The 27,694-nt window shown below is 35.4% G+C and overlaps 1 protein-coding gene across 4 annotated transcripts in view; it reads left to right on the top strand.

The window, feature by feature from the left end:
* The window catches only part of LOC128240209 (dynein axonemal heavy chain 7-like), a 69,383-nt gene that overhangs the window by 4,005 nt on the left and 37,684 nt on the right, over window positions 1–27,694 (top strand). For 2 of the 4 annotated variants that reach the window (XM_052956726.1, XM_052956724.1), the window contains exons 5-33: window positions 298–481; window positions 827–1,025; window positions 1,608–1,727; window positions 3,394–3,577; window positions 4,238–4,417; window positions 5,638–5,796; window positions 8,239–8,352; window positions 11,956–11,970; window positions 14,501–14,628; window positions 15,172–15,475; window positions 15,764–16,047; window positions 16,355–16,490; window positions 16,931–17,194; window positions 17,658–17,806; window positions 19,021–19,294; window positions 19,665–19,803; window positions 19,961–20,127; window positions 20,375–20,572; window positions 21,024–21,179; window positions 21,447–21,556; window positions 21,943–22,111; window positions 22,636–22,738; window positions 23,450–23,577; window positions 23,887–24,099; window positions 24,577–24,810; window positions 25,455–25,568; window positions 25,866–26,015; window positions 26,326–26,431; window positions 26,945–27,333. In XM_052956726.1, coding sequence (XP_052812686.1) covers window positions 298–481; window positions 827–1,025; window positions 1,608–1,727; window positions 3,394–3,577; window positions 4,238–4,417; window positions 5,638–5,796; window positions 8,239–8,352; window positions 11,956–11,970; window positions 14,501–14,628; window positions 15,172–15,475; window positions 15,764–16,047; window positions 16,355–16,490; window positions 16,931–17,194; window positions 17,658–17,806; window positions 19,021–19,294; window positions 19,665–19,803; window positions 19,961–20,127; window positions 20,375–20,572; window positions 21,024–21,179; window positions 21,447–21,556; window positions 21,943–22,111; window positions 22,636–22,738; window positions 23,450–23,577; window positions 23,887–24,099; window positions 24,577–24,810; window positions 25,455–25,568; window positions 25,866–26,015; window positions 26,326–26,431; window positions 26,945–27,333 — 5,070 coding nt within the window. The remainder of the gene's footprint in view (window positions 1–297; window positions 482–826; window positions 1,026–1,607; window positions 1,728–3,393; window positions 3,578–4,237; window positions 4,418–5,637; window positions 5,797–8,238; window positions 8,353–11,955; window positions 11,971–14,500; window positions 14,629–15,171; window positions 15,476–15,763; window positions 16,048–16,354; window positions 16,491–16,930; window positions 17,195–17,657; window positions 17,807–19,020; window positions 19,295–19,664; window positions 19,804–19,960; window positions 20,128–20,374; window positions 20,573–21,023; window positions 21,180–21,446; window positions 21,557–21,942; window positions 22,112–22,635; window positions 22,739–23,449; window positions 23,578–23,886; window positions 24,100–24,576; window positions 24,811–25,454; window positions 25,569–25,865; window positions 26,016–26,325; window positions 26,432–26,944; window positions 27,334–27,694) is intronic. The other 2 variants (XM_052956727.1, XM_052956725.1) reach the window with 1 other exon arrangement.

The raw sequence follows: 27,694 nt of genomic DNA, 5'->3' as shown, positions 1-27,694 counted from the left end.
AGGCATCGGGGTCATCTTGTATCAACAAAGTTAATTTACTTCAAACAAATATAATGATTGAGATGTTGATTTTGAAATGGAAACTTAACTTTTTTGCTCAGCTATCAGCCTGTAAAAGTTAATTAGGTAATCAGCATCAGGTTCTAGTATTCCTTGTTTTAATGGCATAATTATTTCTTGCTGATTATGACCTTTTAAGGATTCAGTTATTCAAAAAAGACCATAATTATATCATAAGTTTTTGTAGTTAATATGTTGTACTTGATAAATAAATAATTAATACATTTCCCCCTACAGCGCTACTACTACTACATTCACCATGGTATTGACACAGAGCACGTCGCACCCATGGAAGACTCATGGCTCGAGAATGTACTCAGCCTCATCTCTGAGGAGCTCAAGGACGGACACTTGGACACGATCGACAATCTCTCAGACGAGATGAGGGAGGACTACCTCCTTAGCGTGAAGAAAGCCATTGGTGAGAACGCAGTGTTTTTCCACTATTTTCGAAATGGGAGCTGGGCGTTTCTGATTTGGAAAAACAAGTTATTTTGTTTAATATTTTTGTTGGGAATTCAAATTTTGTTTAGAAATGAAGAAGAATGCTATTAAGAAAAGACAAAAATACTTAAAGTTCAAAGGTTTAAATCTTTGCTGAAATATATATTATATATTTATTGTTTTAAAGCATATTAGTAATTTTATTTTCACTTTGGGGGAAAAAGAATCTTTGAGCCTTTTGAATGGGCCAAAGTTTCCTAAATCTAAGAGATTAAAGACCAAATAAGAAACAGGAGATTTGCATTTGATTCTGATTTTCCAGTGGACTTTGTGCTAAAGGACCCTCGTGAGCGGGAAGATGACAAGACAGTGAAACTACTGCCACATCGTGAGGAGCTGGAGGTGGTTCCAAAGCCTTGGAATCGCTCCTACCTTGGGGCACTTGACGTGGTATCGGTCAACCTTCATGTGACCAACCCCTGTATGCTTCAGGTGCTAGACCTCTGGCACGCCTCTTTTGGGTAAGTGGGTTTTATCTAGCCCAGTCCACAAATTTTACATTGGGGTCCTCAACCTCATATCAGTCAAACTACACGAAACTAATTCCTGTATAATATGCGACAAGTGCTAGACCTATCACACACTTGTTTGGATAAGAGGAATTGCAAGAACATGTTATTATGCTTGCTGTTTGTACAATAGTGGAAAACAAATGAATGGAAACATGTAAAAATAGTGAAAGATAGTTTGACTATTTTTAACTAATGTCCAAGCAGGCTGCAATAAATGGGATTTCCAATTTGGCCTTTGCAAGAAAATAAACAAGAATGCTTTAAAAAAAATAGGCTATACAGATAAAAGAATGTGATAAAGTTTTTTCTTGAATAATACATACCATTCATGCCAAAACAATTTTGGGGGTCCTTTTTTCAGAGCATAAAATGATGAAAAAATGTATTTATTTTAGAATACTTTTTTGAAAAAAGCCACATGATAGCTTTTGAGTTTATATGTACTGAATTGAAATTAGATGTGAGTTTAAAATTGTATGACATACATGCTCATCATCAGTTGATACATCTGCATTATGCCTGTTATTCTAGGAGTCTGCGGTTTATCGACATAGAGGAGTTCCACAATAGGCAGGACTCCATGGAGCTAGGGGGATTCCAGAACCTCTGTATGAGACACATCGAGGCCGCCAAGGAAAAACTCCTCAAAAAGTGAGACATGGTTCAGATTTAAGTTGCTTTAATCAGCTTTAAAATAAGGCCCCTTTCTTGTTTTCAGTTTTTGAAAAGATGCTTTTTTCATATTGTAAAATGATCTTTAAGGAATCTGACCCACAAATATGTAAATGTTAGATGCCTGGTGACCAGTGGTCAAAATTAGCACTCGGCCCAAAATCTGATGCCAAGCACTAGTTACGATATAAATTTGGGCTTGATATTTCAAAAGCCAAATTACAATGACTGGGTGACCCCATATTATTTTGTTATTATTTTGTATGCAGGAAAAATAAATTAATTCTTAGCTAAAGATAATACATCAAACAAGTTTGTTTTGGTTCAATTGATTGTAAAATAGGTGAGTTTAGGTCCTAGTTCAGTTGAAATAAATAGCAAAAATAAAAATGTTATAACTTCATGTGTTATTTTCATTTGGTCAGTTATTTTATATATTAGCAATCAGAATGCAACACCCTTTCAAATGATACCAAAATACCATGGATCTCAAGGCATCAAAATTTAACATTATGGCTAATGGAGCAGTCAGGAAAATATGAGGTAATGTTTCGGTCAGATTCCTAAAAAATTTAGCATGAAAATCTCTCTTTAATGATAATCTGAAAATGGTGAATATTGAAAATGAAACAGTTCTAAAAGTGCATTCATAATTATATAACAATATACCATATAATTATATATATACAAGGTATATTTTTTCATTGACAATCTTGCTTAAATTACATGCTTAGTGATAGATTTGCATCTATAAATGCAAAAGAAGAAGAATTTGTGCAAGTTACTAGAGTTTAATGTTGAAATATTCTACAATGTGTCCATGAATTCTATGTTGTATAAAGGACAGGGTTTTTTTCTTTTATTGCACTGAATTTCCCCTTATCGGTATTTTAATTTCTTTTCATAACATGATGTGTCACAAACTTCCCCATGTGTACATAATGTTCTCATTTTTGCCCCGTAACAAATAATGTACCATTAAACTGCAAGGAGGTATTGGAAGTGATCCAATTCAAATCTATTGATCTTTAATCAATACTAATGTATATATTAAGCCTTGTAAGACTTGAAGCACACTTGGCAAATCAGCTGTTCTGATTGTATAAAGTTTTTTGTACAATGTTATATTGTGCAATGTGTTAATCTATAAACATGCTTTAGATTGGCCTAATTTTGATTTTAAATCGCAATTTCTGTCCGTGACTCAGGGTACCCAAAACAAAAAGACCAATTTTGGTGGATTTTCAATTTGTCCTGTGTATTGAAAGCAAACTTTTCAAGACTAGTAAACTACCCATAACTATTTTTTGGCAGTAACAATAAATACATTTAATAATAATTAAAAACCATTTGATTTGATTCATTGTGGTTTTCATTTAGCATTTCAAACAATATGCACTGCTTTTTTCATGCACATGCAAAAAAAACACAGAATATAAATAATAGACTGCAACTAATTTTTGTCCTGCGCATCATAAAAATAACCTGCATTAGCCTTTCAGCTGTCAGGTCAGACAAAATGTGTTGTGCACTACAATTTCCCCCAACTGCCCCCCCCCCATACCACAAAGAATAGCTCTTGAAGCGAGTTCTGCCTTGTAAACAGCACACTCACATTTACAAATAACTTCTTTTCTCTCTGCAGATGGTTCCCAGAGGTACAGAACATCTTCTACATGGGCAACAAGCGCAAGCAGGTTCCCAGCAACCAAGACCAGGAGAAACTTGAGTCATTCTTCAACTGTGCAGCCACCCTGATGACAGAAAACCTCCAGCAGCTGTCACTGCTCTCCCTGGGTGACTACCAGGATCTACTAGTACAACCAGCGGTTAGTATGTCGTAGGGGTTAGGGGTTTGGTTTTTCAACTGTGCAGCCACTCTGATGACGTACTGTCAGCAGGTATCATTGCTCTCCTGGGTGACTACCAGGACCAACTTTAAGTACAACCAGCAGTAATTGTTATTTTTTACTATTTTTAAGTGTGACTTCCTTTAAAGGATCTTGCTGTTCAGTTTGTGCTAACAAAATACTGCCACCTGCTTTTCTCCTTCTTGATGATTAGCAATGCTTCCTTACACAACCTATGGAAGGGAAATTTGGGGACATACTTATGACTTTAGAATGCTTGATTGAAGTCATATTTTCCTTTTGGCTTTTTTGGCTGTTACATTACTAAAATGTTCCCTCTTAAACCACAGTGGCTTGATGTCAAAGTTTCATAAATTACAGTATAGGGTATTTATTTTTTCAAATCTCATTTTATGTTTATGGCAATGTATTATATTGATGATATACATGTTCAAGTATGTATAAAATATTTTGGCTAGTTGAATTTTTTTATTGTGACTTTAATGAGCCTTTGTCATCAAGCCACTGTGTCTTAAACATGGCCTCACTTTTTCAAATAAATATTATTTTGACATAGTTCTCATATTAATACTTTGTCTTATCTTACACCTTTGTACAGTTATCTTTTCTTTGTTTTAGAAATCCACAAGAGCGTATGAACACCCTGGGTTCATTATGCGCCTGATCCTGGATAACACACAGATCAAGTTTGAGCCCACGTTCAAGGACTTTGAGGTGGTGCTTCTCAACGTATTTGACGTGATGATCAAGGCCTCGCAGGTCGTGCCACGTGTGGAGACTAAACTGTACTCCGAATGGGTAAGCAACTAGTGACAGTTTCATACAATGTTTGTGGTGAAAATTTAACTTTTAGATGAACAAGCCTGAATTCATACACTACTGCTGGGTGTCAATTTTTCTTCTGTCTTTCCAATTATTACCCGGGTTTTCACTTGCGATCTCCATTGGCATCAAACACATCAAAATTTCAAAAGTGGAAACAATTTGGTACCATTTTTTTATACATTTCTTTTTTCAAAATATTTAATTTTCAATGTCATATTGGGCACTAACATCAGGGTTCGAATTTAACTTTTTTTGATACTCGCAAATTTTTGCGAGTGCTCAAATTTTCAACTCGCAAAACCAGACACTCACTCGCATTTTTTAAGGCAAACCTTTATGTTTTCTAGGGAAAAGTATATATTTAATTGAAAACAATGGCTTAAGGTATAGTTTAATTGTTTTAATGAATGATCATGTAATTGTACAATAAACAATATCATCATATATGTAACACTGACAGTACGAACTGCGGAAGTCTGATCAGGCCAGTATTGGTCTGTGCAAAACGTTCCTTTCGTCATCTGTGTTGAGGGTCAATTTAATGTTCCACTCCCTCTTCCACATAGTAACAGTTTTAACGGACGAATTATTTCATTTTGGCTTCTTTTTTGGAACTGATTGATCATTGCCATCAGCCGTCGGCGATTTTAAAATCAACACGCGTAAAAAAACTTATCTTTTAGCTTGTCATCATTATACAGACTGTGTCTCGATACGATTATCGCTAAATACCGCCACCAAAAATGGAAAGAAAGACCTGGTCTACAAAAATACATAGTAACGAGTACCTGCCACATAGTAACGAGTACCTGTCTGTGAGCATTACATTAATCTACGTCATCAATTTCTGCGTGATTATGGGAAAACGAAAGTAGGCATTTCTAAAATTAGTTTTATATCTATTGTGCAGGAATTGATCATCGATTATGATCATATCTATTTCGAGGATTGCATATTTTCTGCAAATTTTTGCGAGGGTCTTTAAATTCAACTCGCATATTTCAATTTTGGCTCGCATTTTGCAAGTGTGCGAGTGCTAAATTCGAACCCTGTAACATGCCCCCTTCAAGGCACTGCCCCTATTTTGTAAAAGGGGCTTGTTCGGACCCTTGGACTCTCTGGCATAAAGTAGTGACAACTTTGAAATACCTAGAGGGAATCCTGATTTACTATAATGCCCCTGTACATTACAGAGTGGGGACAAGTCAAAGGCGACGCTGAAGCCCGTGATCTTGGAGGACATTTTGGAAGCTCACAAGGAGCAGGTTCGCGAACTGATCAAGCGCGAGAGTGTGGGACCCGTAGAACACTGCAAGATATATGACAAGTACAACTTCCTCATCACAAAACAGGTATGGAGGGGCAAGTCTTTTTTCCCCAATTTTTGGAAACTGACCCTTAATTTGTGTGGACTTTCAACTAAAATAAACTAGTTTTGTGGGCTGGTAGATGGCATTAACAATTCTGCAGCAGTTTTTATTCAATGTCATTTTTTCAGAAGTTTTTATCTGTATGTTGAATTTGGGTCAATGAAGTTAATAGGTCAAATCTTCAATAGTCTTTTATTGCTATAAAACTTGGTTAGAGTTCTTGTCTGTATGTTGTATTTTATTGCCAGTTGATCTTTTATATAATGAAGACTGTGTTTACTTTAAAACATAACATTTTGTTTATTTTCAATTTCTTGCAGTTGGTAAGCCTAGTTGCAAAGTTTGATGACAATTTTGTTAAAATGTTTTTTTGCATTTACATTTGAAAATACATATCTTATTTTGACCTTAAACAGTAAAAAAAAAAATGTAATATGAAATTATTTTTTTTAATACATTACACAGTGGACAGAATATAAGTTTTTCAAGACTGGACACTAATTTCAGAAGTATTATAAGTGTGATACACATTATTTAAATGCATAATTCCTTTTGTACAGGAGTTTTGAAATGTGTTGACCCTTTTTTGGTTTTAAAATCATTGTGCTTTTTGCATGAACAGTTTATTTTTATCACATGATGTTGTGTTGTTTGAGTGTAATACAACCATTACGTTTTTATGCCCCACGAATGACTCTAAGGTAATTCATAAGTTGACATTAACATAATTTCAGTGTTAATTTAATGTTACCAAAAAATGAATAAATTTTTCAATTTAAACTTGAATCTGTTTGGATTATGAAATTGATAATCAATCGTATTGGCCTTGCCCATTATTTCTGATAATTGATCTTGGTATTTATATGATTTTTAATGCTTATACATGTTTATTCATTTTTTTTCTTTGTTTCAGACTGTTTTTAAATTGAGTGTAGTTAACGTAAATTATTGTCATAAACATACATGCCATATTTTCTGGAGACCATTCAGGGGGATTTGTTCAAAAGTCTGAAAATTCAGGGGGATTTTGGTAGTATTCAGGGGGATTTTTTAGCAGATCTAATTCAGCAAAATTTCAAAGTATTTTAAGACGCAAGTACGAAAAAAAACAAATTGCCATAATTTTGAAAGGCTCCTGAGGGGATTATGTCCAGAATTTAAGGGGATTTTGGTCACATACCAGGGGATTTTCATCATTGCCATGTAGCATTACGGGCATGACACACATGCCAATTCACCTTGTTTACCCCTTTTTCCAGCACTTCATCTATATTTTTATGAGACACAACCATATTGCATAATAAAATCACTCACTTGCAAAATAGAATACTTCACAGAAAAATATGTTTCAGAGACAATTTAATGGGCTTACCTTCCTCTAAAATTGGATACAAAATCTGCTGCCTATGATCATAAATGATGACTTTCAGACTATTAGAGAGAATGGAATGAATTATCAATATTTTTCATTTCAGTTCCCAAATAGTCAGATTTGTTTGCTTCTGATAAAAAGCAAATGCATAATTTATTGTTTAAGTTCATAAACATATCTTCTTTTGGCATTGGTCAAAAAATAAAAACATCACCACCATAATAAATAAATAAAAGTCATTTCATCCGAATTGTCTACTTTCAGTTTCTCTTCTGGAAGTTCTGTTATTTTCCGATATTTGCGATGAAGGTCAATGTCATGTATGTAAACATATGTCAATGTCATGTATGTAAACATATTAGTGAGGCATAACAAAGAACAGCATTGTCTATTAGTTATAATAATCCTTTTCTTTAATGAATAATTTACTGTCACATTTTATTTATCAATCCTTTTGATGACAATGACACATGTTATGAAGAACGCTTTAATTTGTTACATCCTCTCTGATTGGATAAAAATTATAGTTTTAACCAATGAAAATCGTCCTTTTATCTGACCAGTCTAATTGACATTTCTTACGCAAATTCTGTCAGTTTCAATCAAAACAATACATGAAATGTGCCCTGCTGATTTATTAAGTGTCACCCAATAGGTGTTGTTAAAACACACCATCAGTTGATAATCCAATTAAGCTTCAAGACAGGAAGGGCATTATAACTGTAAACAGGCATATATAATTAAACCCTGTGATAAATTTGCGTAATTTTAAACACTTTAATTCCGGGGGATTTTCATCCCCCTCCGGGAGACCGGGGGATGGGTCGAAATTCCGGGGGATTTTATCCCCCTCCGGGGGATATGGCATGTATGCATAAATTTAATTGAACAAAAAGAATAAATCCTGATAACTAAATGTTGGCAGCACAGTGTGTCTGGCAAAACAGAAATGTGGTCACAGCATGAATTCTGCTAAGTACAAAAAATACAACAATAAATTATTATATAAAAAAAAATACTATTATAAAATACAATGCATACATCGGTTGCAGGCAGAGACAGATGTGGAACAGTTCCTGAAAGAGACGCACACATTTGACGAGTACAAGAAGGAGGTGGAGAAATATCACAGGCTCGTGGAGGAGATCACGTACAACTCCATCAAGGTAAGCAGGTCTGAAGGGGTAGTAGGATATTGCGTTTGACAGTTTTTAAACCATTCGGGAAACGTTTTTGTGATACCTTTTGGCAATTTTGCACCAGTGCTACCAGGAATTTACCCAGATTGGGCTTTTAGGTCAGATTTGTTTTTAGTCTCTGCTAGTGGTCAATTACTTTAACTGCTAAAAACATGAAGAACAGGGGTTTCATAATATTCGAAAGAAGCAGGGTAAATTACTGTAAGTAGGCTGGCTTTAGGGAGACCTTTTCGAGATAATTTTACAAGGGGCATCAAAAAAGTAGCTTGTTGGATTGAAGGCATTGCTAGTGTGTTAAGTTTTTACTCATCTCTCAAGACATTTTGAAACCCCTGAAATAACATTATCAAGATAGACACACATCCTTTAGGTTCACTGTAGATGGGATGTTGGACTTGCACAGTTTTATGTATGGTTGGATCAAAGGCTTGGTTTTTAGAGGGGAAAAACCTGGTTTGTAATGACTGCTTTTTATTCCAAATTTTAACTGTATTGGTATTGGTTGTAACCACATGGTACTGTGTATTACAAAATAAAGATTCATTTTGGTTACTGTATTTACATAAAAAGTGTGCTTTGTAAACAGAAAGTTTGACATTTACCTACATTCTTCTGATTTTTATTCAAAGTTGCTATTTTCAAACATTTTCCCATTGAAGTCCCTTTGTACCTTTTAAGGAATCTGACCCACAAAAATCTACAGATATAAAATAAAAGACCATAATGATTTTAAAGCTACAACAGTTAGTATTGTTGCTCTTATTTTAACTGAATTGGACATAAAACAACCTAAAATCTTTGAAGTCAAAGAAACTCAATTGTTGAAGTTTTTAGTATTCTTGTTTAGTTTAATTCTTTCTGTGTACAGTACACTCCACGCGGAACTACCACTTTCCGTTTTCCTCGGCGGATTTTGGTCATCGCGGACACGACATCCAAGAAAGAAAACAAAGACATTTTTGTTAAACGGTCTGCCAATAATAGACTGTAAGAAGCAATTATGTACAGTTACACTTATTGAATCATCAATAAAAGTCAACACATTCAATGATATAGGTAACTAATTAATGTGATGAATTAAAGTTGGAAATGCAATACTTAAGTTACATTTGAAAACACCACTCAGACACATTAATCCTGCATAACAATATACATGCTCTCCATCCTCGTGGGTAAAACTGTGAGTTAAGTGATGTCACACAGTGTGACTGTTTGATCTGAAGCCGATAGAATGTGTTATTCATTTCAATGCATGTATAAAATGGTGTTTAATGGGATTTTAATTAACTTGACGAAGGATTTACACTTATATGCGTAATAAATAAGTTTAGAACCATTGATAACTACGGATAAATTAATAAGTGTTAATAAGTGGTAAAATGCAAATTAAGAAATAATGACCGAAAAATATTCACACTTACAAAGTTCTCAACACCTTCATTACTCCAATCTAATTAAGTTCTCAACACCTTAATATATTAAAAGAAAGATGACAATAACAAACACAAACGCACGCTATGGTATATCTTTTAATTACATAATGTGAAAAACAACAGTTGTTTGACGATGCTGATGAAAATTTACAATAATTGTTTTTAAAAAGAAACTTACTGTACTTTTAAAATTAATTATCTAATTATTTAATACTGTTTTAACAGAAGCAATGTACTGTAGTAGCTATGCACAAAACGCGGAGTTCCGCGATTAGGTCTATAAATCGATACGATCACCGGCGCTACCGGCAATAAAACCCTCCATAGAAAACGATTAACTCAGTGCAAGGAAAAAGGTTGTGTACTCGGCGGAAATCCGCGATAAATTAAAAACGCCTCCGAGTCACCGAGGAAAGTGGTAGTTCCGCGTGGAGTGTACTGTACCTTCAAATGATACCAAAATCATATTGGGTCACCGAGCATACAAAATCCACCCATTTGTGGTTCAGATCCCTTAAAAATGTTTTTTGCTAAACTACTGTCTGTTTCAAGAAAAGTTGGTGTAATATCACTATCTGTAAATAATGTTTATATTATTTATCATAAATTTTTAACAGATATCATATCCTTGCAATTCTTAATTATTGTGTACACATAATGTTATAATAACGAAGAATGTATGCATGCAAAAGAAAATGTACTAATGTATTCAATACTATTCAATTATTTAGAGCTGTGTATGTATTGACAGTTATTTGTTCAGCCTCAGATTAATCATTTAGAATAAAAGTGCAGCTAATGATCAGTTATGGAAATTAGATTTTTGATTGAACTTAACCTGAATTCTGAAGTACCAGGCACAAAAACCTGTATACAAGCCTTGCTTATAAAATCCATAATTTGAGCCAAGCCCAAAGAGCATTTTTCCAGTGCTAATTTTGACCACTGCTAATGATACACATAAGGACATTGTTCTCTGGACAAATTGATTAAGAAACACTGTAGTACAAAGTTCTATATCATGTCATAGTTGATATGACAGAAGTTTCATTTATTATACAAGTTTCATATATTTGATGTGATTTGACTGTGAGTGCAGTAAAGTCAAAAGCTCATTGACATGACCAGTGTCAACCTAAATTTATTTCATAGCTTTGTCCACAGAATTAAGTCCTAGCTTGTAAGATCTTCAATAAATGATTTTGAGATTTGAATTTCAGGGTGTTCAAATAGAAAATAACCCCATAATGATTGAAGTCAGTTCCCCCTTGTAATCCGTCATCTGTATTGTTCCCTGTTTTGTTTGTACCTTTGTTGTGCATACCATATGTCGCTTCGAGACAAAATTTGTCTGCCAGTAAATTATGTTTAATATCAATTTCTTCATCATGTGTTCAATCAAGTCATCTGTTTGTAGTAGTACACTGAATTTTAAATTATTTGGAAAGGAAAATGTCTTTGTAGTAATGTATAGGTAACACATCTGTCTCCAAATCATGAGGACATTTCATCATGCCCATCATTTTCATGCATAAACCTTTTCTAGAATTTCGATTTCATTGTGTTGAATCAAGCTTTGATCTGGACACAATCTGGTCGAAATGAAGCAGTGTTAAATGTGACAACAGACCATTGGTCAAACAGTAAAAATATTATGGGATTCATTACTCTTTAGTTTGTTTAACGCAGAAATAACGTCAAGGCATTGTGATAGCCTCCAAGTTGGTAACTTGTCAATGTTAAATCTATAACCTTGTCCATTTAAATCCTAAAACTATTCAAGATATTCGAATAAAACTCAATACATTATAATGCTGCCAGAAAGAATATGCACATGTATGGCAAGGCCCATAACTCTGCTTTTAAAAATTGTTGAGTTATGCCCCTTGTTTCACTAAAGCAGAATATGAGCGTTTATGTTGAACATTTTTAATTTTCAAGTAATGAGCAAGGGCAATAACTCTGTTTGTAATGATTGTTGAGTTATACCCCTTGTTCCACTTAAACAGCATTCTCTGATCTCTTGTTCTAACAATATAACATCAAATGTTTATGTATATTTCCATGATTCAGTACACATGTATGCTATATTGCTTCGTATTTATTGTGTGTAACTGAGCTCTGTTTGTGATGACAGCGAGGGAATGGCAAGGTAGTGTACACCCCACACATTACAGTATGACTCCTCTAGCATGCTCTAGATTCCCCCAGGTTTTATACCATGTATTTCTCATCATATAAAGATATGGACCTTCTTGAGTGGAGTTGTTATTTTAGAACTTTTATTGGGATACTTGAGTAAATCTAAGATGAAGTGGCACACTTAGTTAAAGCTAAATTAATTGGGTGTTTCTAGGTAAAGCTAAGATTAAATGGATGTATTTATGTTAAACTTGGTTTAATTGGGCACACTTTGGTGAAGCTTAGTTTAATTAAATGTATCAAGGTGAAGCTAAGATAAATTGGGCACTTAAAGGTGAAGCTTTAGTGTAATTGGGTATTTCTAGGTGAAGCTAAGTTATTTTTGGCACATTTAGCTGAAGCTTCGTTTATCAACAACTAAGATTAATGGTATTTTTCTGCAATGTATGCTGTCATAATATTAGGCTTAATGATTGGTTGCTGGTTACCATTTTGCCACAAGACATCCATAATGACTTAAAGATCTAAGGGAATGTTTGAATGTTATTGTTTGAAACTTGAGTAAAATTGTTATCTAGCCAATGTACTTCTTTATATAAATCTTTTAAGATACCAACAAATATATCAACTTAATTACAACTTCATTCAAGTGGTCCATGCAGTTTTGATCTGTCAGTCTAATGTAGGTGTGTTATAGACTGATAGGCCCCGCCCACTCTTTCTGCTCACTTTGTTTCTGCTTGATCAAATAAATTCTATGCCTATTTTATTATCAAATATCATATAAATAATAACTGTATACATGTGATGTTGTTAGCAAAAAAGAGTTCTGTTGAGGATAAAGAGACGTTTTTGTTTTTGCGAGGTTCTTTGCCTCCTAAGCAGGCAATCATAGCTATTTTTAATTATTTTTGAAAAAGTATATTAATTGAATGCTACTTAATTGTTTATATTTTTGTTTTGAAATCTAGGTTTGGTTTGTTTTTGTTGTTGTTAACGTGAATACTTCAACGGGACTCAAATTTGCTGATGATGTCACATATTTTTCAACTTTTGGTGCACCGGATTTTGAAAGTTGTTACTATGTAACAGCAGCGGATTTAATGAAATCATAAAGGTTACGGTAGAAGATTTTGTGAACTTTAAAATGTAAAACTCTGGTGCACCAAAAGTGTTCACTTTTGTATTTTGGCCTGATATCAAATATGTGTGATTTCTCTTTCAATTTACTTTCCTCCCTGCCCAGTGGCTGTATTATTAATGGCAATATATTGAAAAAAAAATAAAGTAAGGGCTGATAAGTTCCTGGCAAATGGTGTTCTTTTGAATGTATAAAAACCCCTATAACTTGCCGTATTTTAGATTTTTTCCCCTTAGACAAATAGCTATTGAATTAGAAAAATACTTAAGTGATTAGTGTGTGATAGTGATGGCCTTGTTTTAGTGATTTAGAAAAAAAAACTTGTATGAAAAACTAGATTTTTTCTTAATATATTTCAGTGTTGTTTGAAAGACCTCTTTGTCTGTTTTGTCCAAAGCTGTTCTTTATAGTGAAGATATGGTAGAGTCAAGTGTCTGTACGTCCGTCTGTCTGTCTGTTGTCAAACATCACAAAGTCAGGGTCTACATTTTAACAGCAAAATTAAGTTGTTTTTCATCACCAACACAAAATGATATGTGCATACTAAATCATGGATTTAATTTGCTTTAATTTTATGTAGGACTTCCACACGTTCTATCAAAAATCTGTATATTAGGTTTATGCCGATTTTAATACATCTGGTACCTTGCTTTTATTTAAAAATGCATGCCTTTTTATATCAATATCACTTTTTTCACAATGTTTAAGTATGAATCACATTATATTTTTGTCACATTTGTACCTTTCATTATTATTTTATTGGTTGAATGGAATTGATAGATATTTTTGTTCACTTCACTTTTTTATCTTTTTACTTTGTAAATTTGTACCATAATTTTGAACTCTTCATGTAGAAATATAGCATATTTATTATCAATCGAAGTAGGTTATGGTAGAAAAAATAATATTCATCTAAAAGTTATATACAATTATCTTGAACTTTATGAAATAGTTTCTTAATCTCAAATGAGTCATTTATATTCTTTTATCTCAATGCTTGTTATTTTTTTTATTTAGAAAAATTGAAAAAAATAAAAAATTAAGCTCACAATAAAGGGTTGTAGAGGATGTTTTTTGTTAATGTTATGTCTTTAATGTAATTATTAAAACTTAATTACTTGGAAAGTTGTGATATAGTTACTTTTTGAAAGTAGAACTATAGTTTTAAGAGAAATATATCAACTTTTAATATAAGAAAAATTGGTGCTCTCAATGCAGAAAGAAGTTAGTTAAAAGCCCAAAATGTGCCGTAAATATCCACAACTTCCCAAACCATTTATGTAGTTTTGTTTTTCCTAATGTCTTATATATAACTAGTCATCAAAGCACCACCCACAAATTACTAATGCCTCTTATATTACTCGTGAGACTAAACACAATCATTTCTGGTTCCCTGCAGGTCCTGAGACTAGGCATGTTTGAGATTCACTGTGATGACCTGATCCGGGCTCTGTCCAAGCGATCGGACACCCTGTGTACAAAACTTCTCGGCAGAATGGCAAAAGACCACCAAGAGGAGAACAAGGCGTAAGTTCCCAGTGTTTTTTTCTGTCCTATTTAGGGTCAAATTTCAGCCTCATTCCAAATGCTAAAACATATACTTTATTTCCAAAATTTAAAATAAAATTCCTAATTTTTGTTTTTATTATTTTGGTTGCCAAAACCATATTTATATTCTTAAGGAAACAAACTGTTACACATTCTTTCATCTTTATCTGTCTTAATTTATATTCTTGTCCAATTTCTAAGCAAAATTGAAATCTCTAATTTTAGTAAAAATCACACATTTTTCCCAATCGGAAAGACCCTTGCCTCATTCTCTAAATTGTTAAAAAACCCACACTGATTTCTTTGTTACAACAAATATATTATAGTAATTAATGCGATACCATATTTCATGGTGAGTGAGTGTAAGTCTATTTGAGCCATAGGATTTTAGGATGGACTGACAACAGTAAATCTATAATTGCCCCTCTTATTCATGTGGGGAATAAAGAAATTTTTGAAAACAAATAAAATGAATGCCATTACATCTTACTAAAATTATATTCTCTCACTTTTTCACCCCAGGTTGTGTGACGATTATGAGCAGATTGCAGAGAAGGCCCTGACAACACCCTCAAACACTGAGGCCCTGATGGAGCTCAAAGAGTACATTGAGAAGGTCGAATCTGATATCATCTTCACCATGGAGAAGAGACTCTATGGTTCACAAGAGAGGCTCTCGTTTCTCTCAGATTTTGCCCAGTTCTCCCCCGCGGAGATTCGCCTGAACGCAAATGTCTTCATGTGGCATGGTCGTATGCCAGCCATCTTTGAGGAACACAAGTTGATCATCTCAGAGAAGAGGTCCCAGTATGAGGATAATCTTAAGGTTGGTTTAATATGACAGGATAAGATAAGATTGATGAAGAGAAATTGATTGTAACATATTTGGAAGGCCCACAATTAGTAAAAATACCCGTAACCCGATTAGTGAAAGCCCTTCGGGTTTGTTTTTTTAATTACTGAATACAAGTAACAAGGGGTTTTGGAAGTAACCCCCCCCCCCAAGAAAAAAAAAATGAGGCTAGTTTTTGTAAAATATTCAGAAATACTTGATGGAGTATACTAGTTTATGAAATATTATGTCGCTGTTATCAAATTTAACATCCCTCTTTAGTTGCGACGTGAGCGGTTTATTGAGGAGATGGAGAGCTTCACAAAGCAGTTAGATGAGTTCACATCATATGGCGACATGTCAGAGATACAGAAATACCTGCGCAAGGCACAGGCTCTCAACAACAAGCTAGATCAGGCTGCAGAAAAGGTTGAAGCCTTCAACAATGAGGAGGAGGCGTTTGGTTGGCAGACGACGGCCTACCCCCAGCGCCAGACCATCATGAACACCCTGAAACCTTACCTAAACCTGTATGAGACAACTGTGGAATTCAACAACAAATACAAGTATGTGAATGCTGTTTGAGCAAAAAAAATGATTATTGAAAATTAATTTTTTTAAATCGAAACTATGTTTTAAACTTAGCAAAGATTTTTTTGCCAATAAGTTCTATCAATACAACCAAATACTAGCCTTATTGACATTACTGGTATAACCCCATGCCCTACTATTGACATTAATTGTGTAACCACATGCCTAAATATTGACATTACTTGTATAGCCCTGTGGCCTACTGTTGACATTAATTGTATTTTTAAAACCCCATGCCCTACTATTGACATAACTTGTATAATCCCATGCCCTTCTTTACAGGGACTGGATGGAGGGTCCCATGACGGGTGTGGATCCCGATGATGTGGAACAGGAAGTGGGCAACTTTTGGCGTGGCCTCTACAAGCTGGAGAAGGCATTTGATACTGTCCCTGCAGCCAAGAAGATTGCTGGCAAGGTAGGTCACTTGAACTGATCTTTGATAGTTTTTTGGATGGATAGGAGATAATGCTGTGATGTTTCAAATTAGACTCTGTATATACACAGAAAAACAAGATGTTGTACCGTAAATCACTGTGTATAGGATGCTAACATAGATAGGATGCAGGAATTTTATTTATGGAATTCTGGGTGAAAAAAGTGTGTTTAAAGTTATTTACAGTACTCTTTGAGAATGTTTTTGATTGTTTGTGAATGCAAAATGAATGAAATGCTTGTTATTAATTTAATGATAATGGTGATATGTCCTTTATGACATTAAATCTATGAAATCTCAGATGAAAGTTAAATTAAGTCAACTTTGCATTTCATTGAGAAGAATAAAAAAAAAATGGTGAAAAATCAACAAAAAAGGGGATACATTATTTATAGTCATGTGTGCTTTTCATCCCTCTTAAGGTGAAGACAAAGGTGGAAGAGTTCCGGGAGCACATGCCCCTCATCTCAACCCTGTTCAACCCAGGCCTGCGTGAACGCCATTGGGAGCAGATATCCGAGATCGTCGGCTACACTCTCAAGCCTGACGACAGCTACTGCCTCTCCCGCTTTGTGGACATGAACCTCGACCAGTTCATCCAGAGATTTGAGTCGATCAGTGAGGCAGCCAGTAAGGAATACTCCCTTGAGAAAGCTATGGATAAGATGCAGACTGAATGGGCTCCAGTAAGTTGTTGATAACTTCCTCATAATTTTTAATTTCAAAGTTGCTCGTTTTTTTATATGGTTACAAAACAACTACTTTAACTACCAAGTTTAAAGTGATACTCGTATTCAAAATCAATGTATAAAAATGCATAAAAGACTTTGAGTGATAAACCTTCAACTACTTACTAAATAATATATTTATGGAAAATATTAATTACTGAAAACAAGATTGTAAATGTGTATTTAATACGCAGAAACGCACAAATATTAAATGTCTAGTGGGTCCTAAAAGATTTACAGTGTTTTCTGCACCTTTCTTTCAAATTAAACAAGGTATCCTTCATAAGAAACCTTGTTTTTGATATTAAATTGAATTTGATTCATCCTTTTCAGTAAATTGTAACACATGTATTAATTGTGGTACTGCTTATTTGGGAGAAAGAGTTCATCTTTAAGCTGTAATTCTATCTTCAATCTACAGATTGAGTTCACCATCATCCCTTATCGTGACACCGGCACCTCCATCCTCTCCTCTGTGGATGACATTCAGCTGATACTTGACGATCACATTGTCAAGACACAGACTATGAGGGGATCGCCCTTCATCAAACCCTTTGAGAATGAGATCAAGTGAGTATTACTAGGAGATTCCATATAAATCCCTGCCCTTATGTTGTGTTCAGCTGTTTCTTTTGAAGACCACTTTTTTGACATTCCGACCATGAGGGGATCACCCTTCATCAAGAATGAATTCAAGTGAGTATTTATAGTAGATTCCATATATATCCACACCTTAATGTTAACATTCAGCTGTTACTGGACGTTCACATTGTCAACAATATGATGAGCGTAAATCTATCACCCTTCATCAAACCCTTTGAGAAAGAGATCAAGAGTGAGTAATTATATTATACCAAACCTTTCTGACTGTATAAACTCACGCCCTAATGTTGATATTATCAACCCCTTTGAGAATTGATATTAAGTGGGGTTTTGGGGGACATACAAAATGGCAAGTATTGTGAAAAACTATTTAAAGGAGTCTCTGTTTAATGCTTGATTTGGTTATCATTCTTCATTATATTACCCAGAGCAACTGAGGAACACAATTCAGTCGTCAAAAGTTAAGAAATGATGTTAGATTTTGTATGCTTTCTATTTAGTTGCATTGAAGGTGCCGAAACCTGGCCTGATTTCACAACTGCAATTAGCATTATTCCTTTTCAAAAGTATTTGTCTAACATGTTGGTTTTCTTTATGGACCTAATAGTAATTATCTCTCTAGAATTATTAATGTATATTCACGGAAAGCAATGTAATAAGCTAATGTTCAGTTTTTATCACTTTTTACACATGTTATCATTGTTTAAAAATCCGGCTTTTTCACAATTAATGTATTCACAGCTCTGCTATTTTCACAATACAAAGGGCCCAGGCACATTCACAAAAGATGAGAAAAAACACTTGACAAAGGGCTGATGCACTTAAGGATCATAGCTGCATTGTGAATGACTAAATTTGTAGGAATGTCACCAATGGTTACAAATTGAACGTTTTTATTTCCCTAACTTTGTTTTCAAATTAGATACTGGCAGAAAGTCAATTCCTACAAATATATACCAACATATATGACACTCATGTATTTTCACTTTCTGATATTGACTGAAAAGGGGTCCAGGCTTTCAGGCCAGGAATTCTGGACGCGATGGACTAGGACTGCTGAACGCATGATTGTCCAGCATTGCTGTTCAAGTGATGATCAGGTGATCGTCTGTACACATTTATATAAAATGGGCCATATTTAACGTTGATGCAAAATTTTAAATGATATCTATGACTTTCAGGGAGTGGGAAGGCAAACTGATGCTCCTCCAGGATGTGCTTGATGAATGGTTGAAGGTTCAAGCGACATGGCTGTACCTGGAACCCATTTTCTCCTCACCTGACATCATGGCTCAGATGCCGGAGGAGGGGCGACGCTTCACCACCGTCGATAAGAACTGGCGTGACATCATGAAGGCTTCTATCCTCGACAAGCGTGTGCTCGAGGTGATCAAGATTGACAAGCTCCTGGAGAGATTGAAGAAATCCAATGAGTTGCTGGAGCTTATCCAGAAGGTACAGTGTAGCCTTTTGACATAATATGTGCTAATTGACAGTTGTGAATTATGATATATAAATCATATTATATATAATAATAATTTTCACCACCATTGTGTCCCTAGTAATAATTATTGAAATAATAATAAAAAAAAAAATTTGGAGTCTCAAACACGAATTGAACACGCAAAATCTACATTTTAGAGTACTCTCGGCAATACACAATCTAACTGGGGCATAATAAGTTTTCTCTTCAGGTTTTTGTCAAGTTGTTAAGCACTTTCACTTTTGCCTTCCCAGAGAGCCATTGTTTATTTAGTGAATATGTGCTGTGATTACCTGGTAAATTTGAAGACTGTTCCAATGCAATTATGTCTTCTATCTCCAGGGTCTGAATGACTACCTTGAGAAGAAGCGTCTGTACTTCCCGCGATTCTTCTTCCTCTCCAACGATGAGTTGCTGGAGATCTTGTCTGAGACCAAGGACCCGAAGCGCGTCCAGCCTCACTTGAAGAAGTGCTTTGAAGGTATTGCAAGATATAATTTCATTTGAGTTGTCAAGATTGCTTTTGTGTGTTATAAACTGTTCAAACCCATAAATTGCAAAGCTGGAGTGCTTTAATGTATGAACAATTTTATTTCTATTTAGTATCATATGTTGAGATAAATTCTGTTTTACCCCAGGTATCGCAAAGCTGGAGTTTACAGACGTACTGGACATCACACACATGTGTAGTTCGGAGGGTGAGGTGGTGCTGCTGAACGACGTGATCTCGACGTCAAAGGCCCGTGGACAGGTGGAGAAATGGCTTCTGGAACTTGAGAGTGACATGGTCTCCTCACTGCATAAGGTAAAAACAGGATAGGCGCGGAGCAGGGGGAGCCTTGGGGGTGACTGGCAGAAGGAGAGGGGGATTTGTACATGATGTACACGATTTTCATTTTACCATACATTTAAGACGATTAAAAGTCTTGATGTAAAAATGATGAAGATGGTGATAATAATGATGTTGATGCTGCTGATGATGATGATGATGATGATGATGATGTGATGATGATGATGATGATGATGATTTAAAACAAAATTGCCTCCTCTAGGTGACAGGAGAATCCCTAGAAGCATACAAGAAACAGGAACGAGGCCAGTGGGTGAAACAGTGGCCCGGCCAGTGTGTACTGGCTGTGACAGCCACATACTGGACAGAGTATATCCACCTGGCTATCCGCAAGAGAGGCACAGCACTACAGGAGTACCTCGATGTGAACAATAAACAGATTGATGAAATTGTAGCCATGGTATGGAGGTTTTTGTTTTGTTCCTTGTGATGTGTACTTATATCCAAGCAGAAAAAAGATATAGTGTGTTATAAAACCTTTGTATAAATTAAACACACTCTCATTGGTCATTAGTGTTTATATGTTGATCACTTCAAAAACTGTAACTTACAAGTGCAAATTAGATATGGAGGGGCATTTTTGGCATAAGATATGGCCTCTTACAGAAATAAATTATCATTTAATGTTGCTACTTAAGGAATTGATGTCATTAAAATTGTGGCCCAGCCCTGTGTGCACAGACTTTTGATAAGGACATTGTGAGGTGGCAAAAATGTCAGAATAGTGTAAATTAACATTGAAACATTGAAATATAATTTTCATTTCTCTCATAAATCTCTACTTACTACTGTGTAGGATAATAAAACTCCTTACAAGATGTCTTTAAATTGAGTCCTTTTCCCGTGACCAGGTCCGGGGCAAGCTGTCCAAGCAGAACCGTACCACCCTCCAGGCGTTGATTGTGCTGGACGTCCATGCACGTGACGTCCTGGCAGACCTGGTCAAGCGTGACACCTCAAGCGAGTTTGACTTTGACTGGCTTTCACAGCTCAGATACTACTGGGAGGTATGAATGTAATATAAGACAAATTCTGAAATGCATTATTCGAATTAGTCGAAAAGGCCCCTATGATTGATCCTAGATTTCATTATGGACGTTTTAAGTCATCAACAGAAAGCTGAATATTACTATAGTTTGCAGAAGACTTTACATATAATTAATTGTTTTTAAATATGGATATACAGGATGCTAGCAAAACATTATTATATCACACTTAATTGTTTGAATTAAAATACTGGTAATGTGTTTAGTTCACAACTTCTTTGCCTACAGGACAACCAGATGATCACACGTATGATCAACGCCATGCTAAAATATGGCTATGAGTACCTCGGTAATACTGGACGTCTCGTTATTACACCCCTCACTGACAGATGTTACAGGTAAGCACTTACATGATATATTGCAAAAAAATCCTACATTTTACTGTAGATAGTATGCTGTTATTTCCACAGAAAATAAATAGAATAATTGCCTGTGTTGTATAGATCCATTGAAAAATGCAGTATTTTTGATTGAGGAAAGATATTTTACTTCTGGTTGAATGGATGAAGTCTATTAGTCACCATGTATTAAAAAACCCAGATCTTGCATATATCATAAATAAAATTGCAATGAATAAAAAGCATTAAGTTCTTATGAAATATTTTCTCTTCAAGTTGCAATGATTTCTGTATTTGTATTTGTCTTGAGACCTGCTTAGTCATGATATTTTGATTGAATAGTGAACTATTGCTCAGTGTTTGCAATTTTACCATCCTATCTTCAGAACCCTGTTTGGAGCCCTGCAGCTCCATCTGGGAGGAGCCCCCGAGGGTCCTGCCGGTACAGGGAAGACCGAAACCACCAAGGATCTCGCCAAGGCCGTCGCCAAACAGTGCGTCGTCTTCAATTGCTCTGATGGTCTGGACTTCATCGCTCTTGGGAAGTTCTTCAAGGTAGGTGATGTCATTAAATTTTGGCTTTTATGATTTTTGAAAAAAATAGTTTAGGCATTTCGATATCTTTCATATTGTTGCGGTCAGTTTTGTTGTGGAATTTAACCTTGACAATAATAAAGTAATTCAAAATATTCACATCAGACTTAATTCAATGCAACAAGTGACAAAATCCAATTCATAGAAAATTTCCAACAAAAATGTGATGTTACATATTTTTGACCTCGGTATGCAACGTTTCATGTTCTATTTGGTGAAATGTACATAAAGGCATATTTTATGTCAATATTACCCAAATGGAAAATGAACTAAATAAGTAAGAAAATAATCAACCATTTATTTTCTTTCTGAAGCAGAAAATTGGACCCACAGGCAAGCCACTTGACCAGCTTATTCACATGCCTTTGAGTCCGATTTTCCTCTCCAGACTTATTTGTCTTTTAGCAGTCATACATTACATGCTCTACAAACACCATTACAGTGACTATTGAATTGATTTGTAAACATGTATTTCTGTGTTCCAGGGTTTGGCGTCATGTGGAGCGTGGTCGTGTTTTGATGAGTTTAACCGCATCGACCTGGAAGTGTTGTCTGTGGTGGCCCAGCAGATCCTGACCATTCAGAGAGGTACGATTGTTTCTATATAATAATGCAATTTAGCGTCAGTCAATGAATAAATTGATGACTTAAGCTGAATTGAGAGAAGACGATGAACCTATGAAAGGGTATTGTCGCAAGTTGCACTTTATACTCGGCGATAATCAATTATGATGCTCAAAAATCAACTTTCACTTATAATAAGTAAAGTCCTATATAAGAATTTTTACTTTAATTTCCATGTTAAAATAGCAAAGGTTTTCTATTGTTCATGAATATGAGTTAGACTACAGTTTTGACCACTTACCCTGCTCAGGGCTATTCCATTTAAACATATAACCCCCGGGGGGGAGGCACTTAAATATAAGCCACCCCCCTACAGAAGCAAATTTACCCTTTTGGGGTCCAAATCAGTGAAAATAGACACCCACCCATATATTATTCAAATAATTGCCTTTCCCCTGGGTGTTTTATGTTTTACTGGAATAGCCCTCATGCATATTTTCATCTTTGATTATTACTTCAATAACTGTAAATCATTGATTGTTTTCTTTATACAATTTTTAATCCCAAGTTGACAATTACCATACATGTACATTCTGTTATTCTTTTAGAAGGGTATTTTATTTTATAGTAAAACTAACTGTAAGGATTGTTTGTAAAATGTTAGCAATATAGTTGTATCCCAATGCTGGTTTTTATTATTGCTTTAAATAAATCTGCTTACCCTTCGTCATTCAGGTATCAACAGTGGAGCAGACAGCATGATGTTTGAAGGTTCGGAGATCAGGCTGGATCCGACCTGTTCAGTGTTTATCACAATGAACCCTGGCTACGCTGGCCGCTCTGAGCTGCCCGATAACCTCAAGGTAAGGCAATAATGGTACTGATATTAGAGAATTTGATGCAACATTCTGTAGTTTCCCTTTTTTACAATGATTGGGCACATTTGGAGAGTCGGCCCATTGTGTTTTGACTAAATGTTAAGTTTGGTTGCGTTTTCAGTTGAGATTGTTTGCTTTATCATTGTCTCATATGGGATTAACTTTGTAAAAATTACATTCTTACATCTAAGGGAATAGAAACTGTGAATCTAAACTTGTTCGTTGACGTACACAAAATAATCCATACTTGTTATCACTAGCTACATTTTTACTCACAATGCATTATATTTAAAGGCTTTGTTCCGTACGGTGGCTATGATGGTGCCCGACTATGCCCTGATTGCTGAGATCTCTCTCTACTCCTGCGGGTTTGTGTCTGCCCGACCCTTGTCTGTGAAGATTGTGGCCGTGTACAGACTGTGCTCGGAACAGCTCTCCTCCCAGCACCATTACGACTACGGCATGAGGGCCGTCAAGTCTGTGCTCACTGCCGCTGGTAACCTCAAGGTGGGTATGATGCAGTGCTTTAATGCCCAATTGTGCATAAAAGAGGCACAATAAAGGTTACTTTTGATTGATGCCATATTTTTGGTTTTTTTTATTTTAATGCATTGTTTTGTTTGACTTAGTTTACTTTAATGATAGAAAAAAATTGTTTTTAAAAGCTTATTCATTTCCACGATGATTGTGAAACAAGTTGTTGCAACTTAATCACTCTTGTTGGCACAATGTTGTGTGAGGGTGTGGTCTTATGTTGTGGGGGAAAAGGATTTTCCAGAGGAAACCCGCTTGTCCAGCTTGGTGACAACCAACCATGATTTGGATATATTAAGTTCTTAACAGATAAAAAGACCAGCAATAGTTTATTACCCTGAGATGGGATTATTTCTCTCTTTATTAACAAGTTCTTTCTACAAATATTAGATTTTATTATATTCCCTCCAAATATCACTGTTAAACATCTTTATCTTAATCATTTGACAGCTGAAATACCCGGAAGAAGATGAGAACATCCTGATGTTGCGTTCCATCATTGACGTGAACCTGCCAAAGTTCTTGTCCCACGATCTGCCCCTATTCCACGGCATCACGTCAGATCTCTTCCCCGGGGTGAAACTTCCTGAGCCTGACTACGAGATTCTTAACGAGCATGTGCGAGACAACTGTGTCAAGATGAACTTGCAATGTGTAGAATTTTTCCTGGAAAAGATTCAACAGGTACTTTGGTTAAAAAAAATGATAAAATTAATTCTCTTTCTACTATTGTTTTGTAATAGAATCAACTTTTTTAATAGCTTATCTATTTTTCGAAGAAGATATTCAAGATTGTTTTGAGGATGTCGTCAGCTTTGTTGTGCTAAAAAAACGGTCAAGAAATATGGTACACATGTTGCTAGAGACAATACTCAAATATATTGCAAGGCCTATAACTCTGGCTTAGGTTATTGTTGAGATGTTCCACTTCTTTGACAATGAAAAATTTAACAGTCAAGCAACTGGCTTCTAAACAGGAAGAACACTGCAAACTAAACTACCATTTGGAATGAAATGATGTTCAGGAAGTGGCTTTAGAAATAATAGCAATGGCACCCATAATTAGGTTATTGAGATTATACATAGCCCAAGTGTATTAATGCAAGGACAAGACTTGCTGTTGACTAACTGTTTTGTACCATGTTGTCCTGGACAATGTGCAGTATAAAATTAAAAGCATTGTAATTTATCTGCACGGTAGTTATAGAATGGTTACACCGATTATAGAATGGTTTCACCCATTCTGTGTTATGTATACAAAAACTCTCAAACCAAGGTTACATTCTGAATATAAAAAACTATTAAAACTGTATATCCTATTATTTCAGATCTATGAGATGATGATTGTACGCCACGGTTTCATGATTGTTGGTGAGCCATTTGGAGGCAAGACTTCAGCGTACAGGGTGTTGGCCCATGCCCTCGCAGACATTCATGAGAAGGTATAAATGATATTGTGGTTCATTTAAATTGATTCCCACATAGAAAGTATACATTTTTCCCTTTAATTTTAGTTAACCTGTTCATGAGGAAGAAAAATAAATATTCAAAGCGGACAAAAATGTATCTATGATATATAACAAGTCATTTACCATATTATCATACTTAAGAATAAGAATTATTCCTGGTTATTCAAAATTCCCATTTTCTTGAAAATTACCTGGAAGAGCCTCGGCCCCATTCCCATAGATATGAGAGAAAGAGTGCTGTTTGATGCTTAAATGCTGTACATCTTGCAGGGCCTGATGGAAGAGAATAAAGTCCAGATTACAGTTATCAACCCCAAGGCCATCACCATGGGTCAGCTGTATGGTTGCTTTGACCCGGTTTCCCACGAGTGGTCTGACGGTGTGCTGGCTGTGTCCTACAGAGCTTTTGCCTCATCTACAGTTAGTTTGTGACGTTTAATTTAAACCATTGGAACTTACTGTATTTTATATTATAATTGATATCGCCATCAGGAATTAGTCATTTTGTATTTTTGATAAATTACTTGTGTACTAACTCTTTAAAGCTTGATTACAAAATGATTCAATTGTTGTTTGCTCATAGTTTTCAAGTTTTAAAGAATGCATCCACATAGCAATATATGCCCTCTTTAATCTGTAAATGATCAATTTCCAACAATACTTGTTTATGATTTATCTCTAGCTAGAAGCATGTGAAGAAATGTTTATCAATTAAGCTCCTTTGTTTCAGACCCCAGACAGGAAGTGGCTGATATTTGACGGGCCAGTCGATGCCATCTGGATTGAGAACATGAACACTGTGCTTGATGATAACAAGAAACTCTGTCTTATGAGTGGTAAGTGGAAAAATACAGATGCAGTCGCCATACTTGTGTATGTGAATGTCCTGGATATGACATTTTGTGTAATCGGAAAGGAACATCATCCTTGTTCTTTAAAGTAAACAATAACATGGGTTTAAATTGTCATAAGACCCACGGACATGAAAACATATTTAAATCAAATGCATTTCCGAAATGACATGGTTGAAAATGTATCCCAGCCTATGCACTTTCACATTTGATTTGCAGATGATAGTAGGCTTAAATCTTAATACAGTGAAAAATATCAAATTGATATTTTAACTGTTTGAAACAATATCGTTTCTATTTCACCAGTCATCGAAATTAGTATTTTGGATAACAAGCCCAAATTCATATACAACTGCTTGGCACTACATTTTTGAACAAGCCCTGCTGTATAAAATCCAGAACTTGAACAAGCCCGGATTTTTTTTTACCAGTGCAGGGCTTGCAGTCTCTTGCTAATTTCGACAACTGTTACACTGATAAATATTTCCCATTCTTCAGGTGAGATTATCCAGCTTGCCCCAACCACCAACCTTATGTTTGAGCCCATGGACCTGGAGGTTGCCTCCCCTGCCACGGTATCCCGCTGTGGTATGATCTACATGGAACCTTCCTCGCTCGGCTGGCGACCACTCGTTAAGTCATGGCTGAATGAGATGCCCACATCCATCACAGAAATGTACAAGAGCACCATTAATGACCTCTTTGAGCGCTTTGTTGATGCGTGCATCCAGCTTGTGCGCAAAGGTGGAGTGAAGGAACAAGCACCGACGTCAGACACCCAGCTGGTTAAGGGTGTTATGAATCTGATGGATGTTCAGATGGACGAGTTTAAGGACGAGGCCAAGGTTTCCCAGATGGAGGAACGTGAGATTATGACCTGGCTGGAGGTGAGGAGAACTTACTTTCTCATCTAGCAGTTTTGTCTTTATTATTTATTTATTTAAATGTGTCTTGTTGAGTTTCTTATTGAATGAAAAAACTTCCATTTTTTGGTTGATTTTCTTGTTTTCATAGTATGTCTGTTTTCTTGTCTGATGAGAATTTAATGTTAATATATTTGTCTTTTGTATTGTTACAACTTTTTTACAATGTTTGCATAGTGCTTCATATGGTTGTCTTAGAAAATTAATACATGTCGACCATATTGTGTAGTGATGTAAAAAGATCAAATCTCACAAGATTGAGTGCCAGGTGTTAGCAATGCCAAGGGTTTTAAATTCACAGCACAGCAACCAGATGATGTTAATT

This window comes from Mya arenaria, chromosome 7 (genome assembly GCF_026914265.1).
Source record: "Mya arenaria isolate MELC-2E11 chromosome 7, ASM2691426v1".
NCBI lineage: Eukaryota > Metazoa > Mollusca > Bivalvia > Myida > Myidae > Mya > Mya arenaria.
Note: the sequence above shows the minus strand (reverse complement) of the source record. Positions and strands in the feature narration are given on the sequence as shown.